Source organism: Melanostigma gelatinosum (assembly GCF_949748355.1).
Source record: "Melanostigma gelatinosum genome assembly, chromosome: 21".
Classification (NCBI taxonomy): domain Eukaryota; kingdom Metazoa; phylum Chordata; class Actinopteri; order Perciformes; family Zoarcidae; genus Melanostigma; species Melanostigma gelatinosum.
Window position 1 is genome coordinate 17,894,024 of NC_136654.1, and position 13,434 is coordinate 17,907,457.

Below are 13,434 nucleotides of genomic sequence, written 5' to 3' on the forward strand. Positions count from 1 at the left end.
CATCCCCTTCCCCACGAGGCTGCCAGGCGTTAGAGTTACGCAATTTGCAGAAGTGACAGGGGAAGCTCAAAGGCACTTCCTCAAAAAAAGTTGGATACAAATTGTATAAATATATGCATACATATATATATATATATATATATATATATATATATATATATATATATATATATATATATATATATATATATATATATATATATATATATATATATACATATAAATATATACATACATATATTATGAGGTTTTATATGATTTTATATAATTGTATATGTGTGTGATCGATCTTGCAATCATCGGAAAAAGTTGCAACATATAGGCGTGTCCTCTGACGCAACCACACACGTGTCTCATGCCCCCACCCACCCCCCGGCTAGACAGGCATTTAATAAGCAGGAACCTTCAGCTTCACCCATCAGGACCGGGACGGACATCACTCGAGAGGGCTTGCTATCTTCGCTTCACTTCTTTCTGGTACTGTTTCACTTCCCTCCACGTCTCCTCTCTCCTGTTCGTAAAGCGCGTGCTTGGTAATTCAGGGGATGCGCGTGAAGTATCTAGAATCAAGCAGGTGGTAATGTAGCTAGCTAGCTAGCTATCCGGTACTAACTAAACATATGTGTTGGTTTAGCACTTGCATCAAAAGCGTTTACACGCCTTCGGGCGAGAGGGAGCAGGCATTAACGTAACACCGACTGTCATATTTAGTTTGAGAGTTTTGTAAGAGCGTCAAGTAATGCGCCATTTATGCAGTATTATGTAACGTTAACCCAAAATGGGCTAAGGCGGCTGTCATCTACGACAGTGGTTCTCAACTGGTCTGGCTGCGGGACCCACCAGCACCCCGTAATGACAGGCCGGGACCCACGACCCGTATGTATGTATGTATGCATGTATGCATGTATGCATGTATGCATGTATGCATGTGTGCATGTGTGCATGTATGACCTCACCTCACGGTTCGGATCACTCATGAACTGCGGATCAAGAGTATTTTTTATTTTTACAGTGTAATCATCATAGTGTATTTATGTATGTATATATAATGACGTCTAGTAGTAATTCCTCTGTGTAGTAAACAACTGTCAAAACAAATGAAGACAGTACACATCAATTACATTTTAACAATTAAAATTCTCATTTTTCAAATTTAACTGGATGGATTAGAAATACATGAATACATGTTCTTCTCATTTCAAGTAAGACTCACTGAAAACGGGTCTGCGACCCACTTTTGGGTCGCGACCCACCAGTTGAGAATCACTGATCTACTACTCGTACTCATGGTCTTTATTTCGCACCTGGTTATGAAATGACTGTGGGTCATGGAGGCAGCTCCCGAGGAGCCTATCACCTCTCTCGGAGCATTAATAGGAACTGTCACGAGTCCCATGTCCTTGATGTGTCCCAGTCCAGGTGCTGTGTGTATTTATTCACTGTGCAAAGTTATTGATTATCCAGCACAGACTTCTGGGTGTCTCTACACATTTTTTTTGCAAATGTCATGGAATTTCAATACGATTCAGTGCCACGACATCATGAAGGCCACACTATAGGTCATAGTGATGCATCGTTAAACATTTAGAAAGTAGCACTGCAGCAAGACAAGTGGTACATGTTCCATAGTAGATAACAGCAAAGGTCAATTTTTAACTAAGTCTACCTCTGATTGCAAACCAAATAGAAACTTCTGGAACCTCACAGTTGAGTTGCCGTGCTGCTGTGTACCGGTTTGTTGACCCCCCCCCCCCCCCCCCCCCCAAATCAAGTCTGCTTGTGCTCTATTGTGTTGCATGTGAAAGAGAAAAGCATTGCTCAGCAGACCTGCAACGCCCGTTTGCTCTATCTGCGTAATAGTTTATTAAGCTGTAGCTACATATTGTTTTTTTTTATGTTGGGGAAAGAGCATCACTGCCAATGACATTGTTTCATAAATTCGACACTGACTAAAAACTAATTTGTGTATTTTGTGTGTGTGCTCTTATCGAACAGACGTAGCTGCTCTCAACCGTGACGGGAATGATTCTCCAGCTCAGCCGCAACCTGAGCCGCGCCGCCCCTGCTCTTAGTCGCAGCGTCCACTCTGGCACACGTCCTGTCTCCAACGCCGCAAACAAACTGAGGTCTGACCGTCCGCTCACCTCGGAGGAAATCTACTCCCGCGAGGACAAATATGGAGCGCACAACTACCACCCACTACCCGTGGCCTTGGAGAGGGGGAAGGGTGAGTGCGGAGCATCGTATGATTACTAAAAATAAGTGTGATTTATGTATGATTCCCGTCATCTCTGGTGACGTTCCTCAACATCCTACAAATCCCTTAGGAACCATCACGCCGCCTAACAACTCTGTTTTCTTGCTTTCTCAGGCATCTATTTGTGGGATGTGGAAGGCAGCCGGTATTATGACTTCCTGAGTGCTTACAGTGCCGTAAACCAGGGCCACTGCCACCCGAAGATCATAGCCGCGCTCAACGCCCAAGCCTCCAAACTCTCCCTGACTTCCAGAGCATTCTACAACAATGTGCTGGGAGCCTACGAGGAGTACATCACTGGCTTGTTTGGCTACGACAAAGTCTTACCCATGAATACAGGTACTGTCAGGAAACAGCTCGCGCTGACTGTGCGAAACATCCTCAGAAGTTGTTACGAGTGCGTTTGTTGACGCATTTCTTACTTTTGTGACGTATTAGGCGTTGAAGGTGGCGAGACGGCCTGCAAGCTCGCCCGCAAGTGGGCCTACGAAGTAAAGGGGGTTCCCAAAAATCAGGCCAAAATCATTTTTGCAGGTAAGTCACAAAGTTATGTTGCAGAAGGCTCCGTCACAGTTATGGAGTTTGTCCCATTTGTTGCCTTACCCAGTGTCTTTATAAGAAAATCTGCTCGACAGATAAAGGACAAGGTGACCACAGGTTTCAAATTGCCCACATGATGTAAACGGAACAATGATAAATATGCCTCATTCGCTCTTCATTTAGATGGGAACTTCTGGGGCCGCACCATGGCAGCCATCTCCAGCTCAACTGACCCCAGTAGCTACGAAGGCTTCGGCCCCTTCATGCCCGGCTTTGAGATCGTCCCATTCAACGACATTCCTTCACTGGAGGTACAGGTTCTGATTCTCCAAACTAGCTGCCTTGCCACCCTCATTGTCTGTGTAAAAATAAAAGGGCCGACTTACTGAGTGCAGTTGTTTTATGTCTGCTGATCTTGGAAACTGCTGCTTTTCGATGTTTAAACATGGGAACATAATGATTGACTTAAGTAGCGTGAATTTAATTTCTTGATTATTTTTGACAGAAAGCTCTTCAAGACCCCAATGTTGCTGCTTTCATGGTGGAGCCCATCCAGGGCGAGGCTGGGGTGCTGGTGCCAGACCAGGGCTACCTCACCAAAGTCAGAGAACTCTGCACCAAATACAACGTGAGTCTGAACAAAGACGAGCAGGAATGAGACGTCATGTGATTCCTCAGCTTACTGGCGGTTTGAATGTTTTGCATTGGCCATCTTCAAACTGAACTTCTTACCAAAAAGGCTCTCTGTCCGGCGTCTGAGTGTACCCAACAAGTTCTCTCAGGCCCTGCCTGGTATGTGGATGTACAGCACACCACTCTAGAGACAACATTTTGTCATTTTTATCAAGTGCATGCTGTGTTTCCCATATGCACAGCTCCTAGGGCCCTGTTTGGCCTAAATAGTCCGTAATATACTGTTTCTAAGCAGTGCAAAAACACACAGCAGCCAGCTGCTCCAGTACAGTGTGGCTCCACCTGACAGCCAAATTAATTGAAGGCAAACTGCAGTCTGGGCTTCAGTTTTGGCCATTTATATATCGGCTTTCTTATCTGGAAGAAAAGCATTCGTCACAAGGAGAGACTGGGTTTAATTCAATTATGTGAACTGGAAATCACTTTCCACAGAAGAGGTTAACACGACATGTTGCTAAGTCTAGGTGTTTTTAAATATCACGTCAAATTATTGTACATTTCTTACACTCTATGAACTCCCTGTTCACGTTGAATAAACACACTTTGTAAGCTGTAACGAAAACGGCACAAGTCTCTTGCTAGAGCCATTATTGTTTGTCTTTTTGGGACTACTGTGGAAACATGACTCATTCTAAACTAGCAAACAAAACGATTCTTGGCTTCATGCGACTATACATGAATGAAAAGTTATATAAAGATTCAATTCAATTCAATTTCTGTTAATATATCCGACACACCTCTGTGTTTTGTCCAGGTGTTGTGGATCGCTGACGAGGTGCAGACGGGCTTGGCGAGGACCGGCCGGCGCCTGGCTGTGGACCACGAGGAAGTCCGTCCCGATATCGTGGTTCTGGGCAAAGCTCTCTCTGGAGGAGTTTACCCTGTAAGCATTTTTGTTGTCGTTCACTCGCACGTCATATCATGTTCGGGTTTTGTTTTGCAAGTAGAAGACTCCAACATAACTGTCATACGTTTGACAGGACTATAGATCATAGTAGTTCTGTAACCTTTGATCTGTGTGTGTGTGTGTGCCTCAGGTGTCTGCTGTGCTGTGTGATGATGAGGTGATGCTGACCATCAAGCCTGGAGAACACGGCTCCACGTATGGCGGTAACCCCGTGGCCTGTCAGGTCGCAATCGCCGCACTTCAGGTCAGCGTTAAAATGCACTTCATTTATAGTTTCTTTATCCAGCTACCCTTTAACAGCTCATTGCTACTTCTGGTTTTTGCCTTTTTGTTTTAATCGATTAAATGGAGGGACCTCCCACTGTGATATGCAACATACCACAAAGTTACCTTCAAAGCCAATTTAACATGAGAAGAAAAGTATGCAAGTCACATTGATGTCCTACATCTGTTCTTGTTTGCAGGTGCTCGAGGAGGAGAAGCTGGCAGAGAACGCTGAACGGATGGGAGCGCTGCTGCGGAGCGAGCTGAGTAAACTGCCCAAAGACATTGTGACAACAGTCAGAGGGAAAGGCCTCCTCAACGCCGTCGTCATCAAAGAGACTAAAGGTACAGTGCTGAAGTATTCTAAAACCGCAGCCCTATTGGTGAACACTATTTGGTAACTAAAGTAAAAAAATTCCCAGCCAATGGGCTTTAGTTTTGTACATGAAGCATGATCTGGTCAACCGTTTTAGTTTACAAAATAAATCCAAGCTTTCATTAAATAAGCAAATCCACACTTGGCGGACCAGTGTGTCGGATTTAGTGGCATCTAGCAGTGAGGTTGCATGTTGTAACCAACTGGATTTCATTATAAAAACATAGTTATGAATATTTTATTCCATTCCTGCCAATAGATCCCCCTTAACCCTTAAAAAGTTAGATTTGTAGTCTTTGAATGACATCAGACAATTAAATTAGTACCAAATGTTGTCTCAGTACTGAAAATCAGCAAGACAAATGAAGCGTAGAACACTATTGGCACCTTGCAGTCATTTAAGCTGACCTTTTTTATTACAACAATCCTCACAGACTGTAACGCCTGGAAGGTGTGCTTGCAACTGCGTGACAACGGCCTGCTGGCCAAGCCCACCCACGGTGACATCATCCGCCTGGCCCCTCCCCTCACCATCAAAGAGCACGAGCTGCGCGACTGTATCGACATCATCCAGAGAACCATCTTGTCCTGCTCGACAATACGCAGTTGACTTTCCACCTGATAATCATAATCAACAGGTTGCCCTAAATATTTCAGTAGTTTTATTTCTATTTTAAAGACAAGAGTTCTTGGACGGTAGAAATACAGTATAGAGACTGTGTGGAGTGTGCTTCTATGAGGCTATATGTACACTTGTGTACAGAAAAGAAAAAGTTCTGATAGACTGCAACAGAAAACTATTTGTAATGTTCTATAGTTAATTCTGAGGCTGACCCGAATCCTTCAAAGCTTTAACCAAGTCAATCAGAGTTTAAATCTGTATTTGAATGCATATTTTACTTGTTTATTTTTCTAAATATAGGTCATGCATTTCCCCAAAAATCACAAATAGCAATCTATTATTTATATATATATATATATATATATATATATATATATATATATATATATATATATATATCTCTATCGCTCTATCTATTGCTATCTGGTGTCCACACAGCAGAGGAGATCAATCGACAGACAGTCTCAACCAATCCAGGTCTTTCATTTGATATGTTGAAAGAGGTCACAGCGTATTTATTCGGTGGTATATGAGCAAGTTCGTTTTTATGGACTACTGCTGTAATTTACTTGATGCGATTATTGCACGTTTAGTAGCTGTTTTTGTTTAGATAAATAGGGATCTCTGAAGTCTGATTTGCCCTCATCAGAGAATAATGGCAAAATAAATAATGACCGCAAGGTTGAGGACAGCTTGTGTTGTCACTGAAGCTTCGAAGTCCCAAAAGTATTCGGGACAGGTTTTAATTTTTAAAAAGATGTGATGTTTTCAGGGATGCAGGCAGTCTAAAGTTACAAAGATGTTACTGAAGTTTTCTCGTCTGAGACATACAATAAAGTCTGACCGACTGATGTGCAGGACTTTAAACGGTGACAGTGCACTGAAATATAATCTTGTTTGCAGTCAATATATCAAACCGAGTTGAGTAGTCTATTAAACACTCTGCTGAACTACTGCTGTCTGCGCACTTGAACCTTGTGAAACCAGCCTTGTTACATAGAGGGCCAGCTTGTCTGGGTATTTTTAAGAGCTCCAGAGCAGGTTTTTGTAGAAGCCTTTCAGGTCTTGAAGAATGCTGTGGGCATTTTAGTGCGCTTGAAATAAAATTCCCAGAAACAGTTTGAAGTACTTTTAATTAACATTGCAAATGTGACCAGTATCTGTAGTACAATGTTGTAATTGAACTTATTGATACATTTTTTTTCTCAGTTACAAAACAATGTCTTTCAAAGGCGATGTCACCTTTTTAAACCCTGAACCCTCAGGGACTTACTGACGTCACCTGGTAAATGGTTGAGTGTGGGGGCTTGAAATGGTGCAAATACGAATGGGACAGCACTTTGCTGCAACATATCACGTTACCATGATGACGTCAACAAATCTGTACAATTGTGGGTATTTATTTGAACTTTTTGACTCTCTGATTTGAACGTCTTCCAGGCTCTTTCTGACTAAATGTAATTATCCAGGCTGAACACCCATGTGCCATCCTCTTTGTTTACGTTTTTTTTACGTCTCCATGCTATACTGGAAACCCGGTGTTTAACATCACATTGCTATGGATTGTGGGGTAATTCTCTTTGGGCAGAGTCTGCAGAAATGCGGACTTACGGGTTCATAAAGGGCTCAAAATGTCTGCGAGAGATTCCTCAAACACTCGACGATTTAGACCTCAAAGTCTGAGTGTGCAGATTGCGCCTTTATACTGAAGTTATGCATACAATCTATTATTTTGCAATGATGCTAGATGTAACACTAGATGGTGCTGTGCCTTTACTGAAATTAAAGATTGGTGGGTACCAAGTAGCGGGTACAAATGCTTATCGGGCAGGTGTTAAATACAAAGCTTAAAATAACAGGAAGAAATGCCGGGGTAAGAGCCTCACTCAGATACAGTTTACGATTCGGTGTACAGTCACAAGTATAACACTGTTAAGCCTACAAGCCGCAGCCTGGATGAGCCATCTATCAGGCTGTCACACAATCCTCCGGACCAGCAGCACACAGGGACCTCCACTGACAGAGAGTTGACATATTTGACACTTGTCGTTCCCAGAAGACGAGCTATCCTGAACTGGATGTTGTGGCAACAACTTCAAGGCAGCTGAAAAAAGATGCCCCCCCCCCCCCCCCCCCCCGAGTTTTGACCCTCAGGCAGCATAAATCCTGCTGCACAGACTGCATCCATTTATAATTTCACCACACAACAATAATACAAACAGCAGCAGTGGTAGACTAGAGATCTGACGGACGGTACCAGATGAAGATTTCATCTCTTATATAATTGGTACGAATGAATTTTGAACTGTATTTGCAGTTGCTGTTTTTTTTTTTTTTTTAAAGCCAGGAGAGTTGTTTGGGAGAAAGTAATGCGACAGATGGCCGGTATTTCATTTTCAAACAGATGTACAAGAACACATAGTACATGCTGTTGAGGATCAACACAATCCACTCTAATTAGTTTCATGCTTTGCACTTTTAATGGCAGCACTCAAGGCCAACTCCTCTTGCAAGGCTTTCTATTGAGTGCATATCTTTTCTTCTATTGCACTTTATTTACGGAGCTTTTTAAACACATTTTATGTTCTTTCTCAGTGGATGGAGTTTGTCGGTTATCATCATGTGACTGAAGCTCCTTTCACATGTGAACTCAATATTCTTAATTCAACCAGTCAAGTCCTTAGGAACACATTTTTATTTACAATGGCAACCTTGTGAGATGCATTTGAAAACTCCTGAAAAAGGAAAAATGCATTCACTTACAGAAGTTTCGTTTTTTTTGCCCTCTGAACAGTCCTGAAGTAGAAGTTTAAAGTAGCGTAACATGTGGATAAATGAATCAAATTGCACCCACTGGTTACAAGCTCTAACCTTCTCCAACCTTCAGGCCACCGCCTAATGATCAGATTTTTGTTTCATCAGTTGTGCTGTCAAAACAGACCTTGTAGTTTAGGGCGAAAGTGCACCCAGCCTACAATCTGGGACAGGTTATTATTTCATATGAAGCGGAGCAGAGAGATGAGCAAGGCCCAGAGCTTGCTTGTGAAATATGAGTGGAATCCAGCCTGGCAGGAGAAATGAGGGTTATCATCGGATGACACCGAGCAATGCGCTTGCGTGTCCTGCATGCGCATGCTTTGAACCTGCACGCCGCGGAGGCCCGCATCCCAAGCAGCCACGATGGGAAGGCACACCGTATTCCACAAATGAGCTCCAGTTTTGGCAGGGAAGTGACAGGCCGCAGGCTCCGTGAGGATCCTGGAACACAGAGGGCCAGGCTCCGGTGGGGCTTTGACAGCCTTGAGCCAAACCTGAAGACGCTCCTTTAAAGCTACTTGATTTTTGTGCCGCCACGCGCTCCGTGCCAACAGTCAGCCTGGTCCGTTCAAGAATGCGGTGCAAGGCTGGGCTTCAAAGACTAGTGTGTGTGTGTGTTCCAACACAATTCCTCAGACCAAGAAGGTCAAGAGGGGCTCATCCAGACTCGCTTCTCTCGTTCCAGTCTTTCAACTCTTTGTTCATCGCCTCTTCTTTGTCTTTCCTCTAGTTTTGGTCTCTCCGACTGCCTTTCCTTTAATTTGTTATCCATCCCTGTGTCCCCCTCCCTCCCTCCTCCTGCCCCTTTGTCGCTCTCTCAGCCAGCCCATTTGTATTCATTCCTTACAGAATGGAGAAATCAGATCGTGGTACTTAGCAAGGATGTAATCAAAGTACTGTGCCGGAAATTCTATTCAGGTAAAGTTGAAGTTAAGAAGATTATAAATTATAAAGCTCTGTCTCCATTAAATGGGTGGAGAATAAGGTGCCAGCTTGAGAATTGTGCCGGAATAGGATAAGCTATTCGTTTTCCCCTTTACCATGACAGATAAATCAGAGAAAAGTGTTGGGCTCGCCTGCCAGTGCTCGTATTAATGAGCCTTTTGAATTAAGTTTATGACATCTGAGTGCACTGATAAAATGCATGTGCATCTTAAAGGGCAAATGACACATAATCTTTCAAGAGTAATGTGCACTGACCATTTTTCTCTTCCTACACCAGCCTCTTTCAGTTCACACCAGAGGGGATATATGTTGATTAGGTGCAGCAAGGTCCTCAGAAGGGCGCGGTCCTCCCTGCAGATCTGAGGCAAGCTGTCACTCTCAAACGAATCGTTTCAGTTGTCTCACACCCTCAACTGATTTATGTCTGGCTTGTAGACACGTCTGCGGTCCTTATGAATCTTTAAAAAAAAGGCAACTATGACATGCTCACAGTTGTAGAAGTCTCACCCCGCGCAAAATCTTACGCAAGATTTTGGAAGCATCCAACTAAAAAAATTAAATAATATCTCAGCACCTCCCTTCAGGCCTCCCTCCAAAGCCACTTCAACACACACTGCAGAACATCGTTGTCATCGCTGACTGTATCCAATATGGCTGACGATATGATGCGTGTCATAAGACAGGGGTTACAAGTCAATATATCTCGATTTATTGCGATACTGTACGCACTGCAATATATTGCAATTTTTTAAATCTTACATCAGGAAAACTGCCATGGTATTAACACAAAGCTCCACCGTATTCACCATATTACAGAAGTCTTCATTCTCTATGCTCTCGGTTTGCTTAAAAACATTACGGCAACAAGTGAAGCTACATTAACAACAAGGCTCAAACAACGGCCAAAGTTCTGACAGCGCTGACAGTTTATCGGAAGGGGAAACCAAGGGTAGGTGCTAGACTTCCACGATGGCGGTGTAGGTCGAGATGCATTTAAATGAAAGTAAAGTGTTTAGGTCATTTGTGCCCATTCAGATTCTAATACAGTTAATATAATTTACATGTAGGCCCATGTGAAACTGAGTGTCATCACACCGCAGCGATCATGCAAGAAATTGCATAAATCCCAGTGAAGAGCATCTGATGAATTACACGTCTGTGCACATCTCTGGCCGCTGTGGTACTGAATGCAAAATGCCTGGCAGTATCTCACAAGAGGAGAATGACTCATCTACCTGTTATTCATGTTTCTGGGCAAAGACTGTTCACTTTCCATTAGAAAATAAACTCAATTACAAATCCATTTCATTTCATTATCCACAGCCGGGAACATTTCTGTCTGGGTTTTTGATTGTAAAGACATAATTAGAGTAAAAGCACTGGTTGAGCTGCTCTTCACCATAATGAATGAGGAAAGATTCACAGCAGCGGTAACAGAAGACTACAAGAAAGACCCTGGGCGACCACTCTGTTGCCAGAGTGTGATTCATATACCTCATTTTCAAATTCATGTGGGCCAGCTCGATCACCATTTGCAAAATGCCTGGAGAAGATGAAAGATAGCACAGATGCCAAGAGAGATACTTGCAATGAGTGAATGTCAGTGCCTCAAAGCCATCAGTGGTACTGCGATCGTGTTCACCATCGGGGAGGGTTGCAGTAGCCAGCGCTAACTTTAAACATGGACTAAACCAGGGTTTTAGCTGTGCTAGCGGCGGGACTAGGGATGGTTGGTCGACCCATTTCTTTGGTCCAGACTGAAATATTTCAACTTAAAAATCTAAATGTTGGATGGATTGCCATGAAACTTTGCACAGTACTTCTTGGTCTCTAGGGGATGAAGCTCTGGAATTGTTGTAAAATGTGAGTTAGCAAAATGCTAGTTTGAGCTTTGTGTCTTCTTCCTTCCCAACAGCGGCTTTGCTGTGTGTGTGTGTGTGTGTGTGTGTGTGTTTGCTTTTGTCAGTCAGCGTCTTTAAATGTGTTATAATTATTTTTAATGTAGTTTCGGCAATCTATAATTCTTCCTTATCTTTGTATCAGTCCCAGTGGCTGCAATCCATCTCTAATGTGACTGGGAATTAAATTCCCATTGATCTCAGCCGGTTACAAGTGCTGCTATATTCCAGTGGGATGTACACGGCTCACATGTGGCAACCATGCCACTGAGACCGCAGTAAAATGAGGACAAGCCACCACTTGTGGTCATAAATACGCCTACAGGTATTTGGAGGATACGTGAGCCGCAGACAACACCAGTCACAGTGGCTTTGCCTTCATGCCGCCCCCCTTGTCTCTTCTGGTCAACCAAATGGCAGTTCACCAACTCGACCGAGGCCGTACGCAAACTGATGCTCCGTTAGGACTCGACTTTACGCTGCAGACTGACCACAACAGCTGCAGACAAAGCCTCAGTGTTTACAGAGTTCATGTCTGAGGCTAGGGAAGAGGAGGAGGCAGCAGGAAGGAGGAGGAAGGCAAGAGGGGGGAGAGATGTGAGTCTCAGCTTCCACTGCCGGAGGAAAAACAAAAGAAATGACCAGGGGAAATGGGACCATAACGGTGCCCACAGGAATTCAAGTCTCATTCCTAAAAACATGGAGCAGATACCTGGGAGGAGAGGGACGAAAAAGGGAAGTGGGTAGATGTGAAGGATGAATTGCTCATGTACATGGTGGGACAATGGGATGGGATGTACTGGGCCGTGTGTAGCTCAGATCCAAGGTGGTGAATGACAAGAAAAAATGTGTTTGTGTGGAAGGAAGCAGAGGCAGAGGCACTCTTCCCGGGAAGATTGGCAACCTAAAGTATCACGCAGAGACTCAGGGACAAGGAGACTACAAGTTGGGGTTGGGCAAGCTGCCACAGAAGCTCTCAGTGTCATAAAGGATAAATCATGACACTAAGCGTCACCGTGGCACTCTCCGTCTGATGCAGCACTACTTCCCTGTGAGCTCGGCGACCATGAAATGTCACTTTCTAACTTCAGCGGTTTCTGTCCTATACGTCTTTCACGATGGATGCTGTCAAAGGTCCATTAAAGCGGTGCCAGCGTGTTTAGTGTGTTAATGCTAGCATGGCGCAACACCTTGTAAAAAAGGCCAGACTTTGGCCTAAGGGTGAAGGGGCTCTACTTTTGTCATCAGGCTGAGGTGAAATGAATCAGCAACGTTGTTCCTGTTCGTTGTCTGAGCTGATTAATTACTAATGAGGGATGTCAAATGTCTTTTTGCAAACCTTGTCGTCTGCTGTAAGTGCGGCGGAATTAATGACTGTGGACTGTCTGGTGTTTTGGTTAGGGACAGTGAATGAACTGAGGCTGGTTGCTCAATCATTTCCACAACAACGGCAATGCAATCAATTTCAGCCATGTGAATGAATGAATGAATGAATTTTATTTATATAGCGCTTTTCACAGACAGTACTATCACAAAGTGCTTAACAGAGCAGACATTTAAAAGCATAAAAAACACAATGTGACCCTACGGTCAATAAATTACATACACAGAGTGAATAAAAAATGTTAAAGAATAAAATAAAAATAAAATAAAAATGTAAAACAAATGTTAAGAGCAGGTCTAGGACATGGGTTTACTTTTACACAAACGCCAGCCTAAACAGGTGGGTTTTTAGCTGGCTTTTAAAAGTATCCACAGTATCTGCGAGGCGTAGAGTTGCAGGCAGAGCATTCCAGAGCCTCGGGGCCACTGCCTCAAAGGCTCGGTCACCACGGGTCTTAAATCGTGTGCGTGGGACTGACAGAAGACCTAGAGCATTTGACCTGAGAGTGCGGGCGGGTGAATAGGGGCGAAGTAGATCAGCTACATAAGTCGGAGCCTGACCGTGAAGTGCTCTGTAAGTGATGGTGAGAATTTTGAAGTGTATCCGAGATGCTACAGGAAGCCAGTGGAGAGATCGGAGTACGGGGGTGATGTGAGACCGTCGGTTTGTCCTGGTGAGTAATCTGGCGGCAGCATTTTGGATGACCTGCAGACGGTTAAGAGCAGATACAC

At 43.7% G+C, this 13,434-nt stretch overlaps 1 protein-coding gene across 5 annotated transcripts; it reads left to right on the forward strand.

The window, feature by feature from the left end:
- The first annotated feature begins 381 nt into the window (after positions 1 to 381).
- On the forward strand, positions 382 to 5,986 carry oat (ornithine aminotransferase). Of its 5 annotated transcripts, XM_079293561.1 has the most exons (11): positions 422 to 477; positions 809 to 876; positions 1,996 to 2,227; positions 2,372 to 2,596; positions 2,696 to 2,791; positions 2,981 to 3,108; positions 3,303 to 3,425; positions 4,245 to 4,373; positions 4,528 to 4,641; positions 4,862 to 5,006; positions 5,472 to 5,986. In XM_079293561.1, exons 3-11 carry the CDS (start codon positions 2,023 to 2,025, stop codon positions 5,645 to 5,647), a joined length of 1,341 nt encoding a protein of 446 aa, XP_079149687.1. In that variant the 5' UTR covers positions 422 to 477; positions 809 to 876; positions 1,996 to 2,022; the 3' UTR covers positions 5,648 to 5,986. The 5 variants fall into 5 exon arrangements, with proteins under 5 accessions (XP_079149685.1, XP_079149687.1, XP_079149686.1 ...); XM_079293559.1 differs by lacking the exon at positions 809 to 876 and having other exon boundaries at positions 382 to 477; XM_079293560.1 differs by lacking the exon at positions 422 to 477 and having other exon boundaries at positions 541 to 884.
- The last annotated feature ends 7,448 nt before the right edge of the window (positions 5,987 to 13,434 follow it).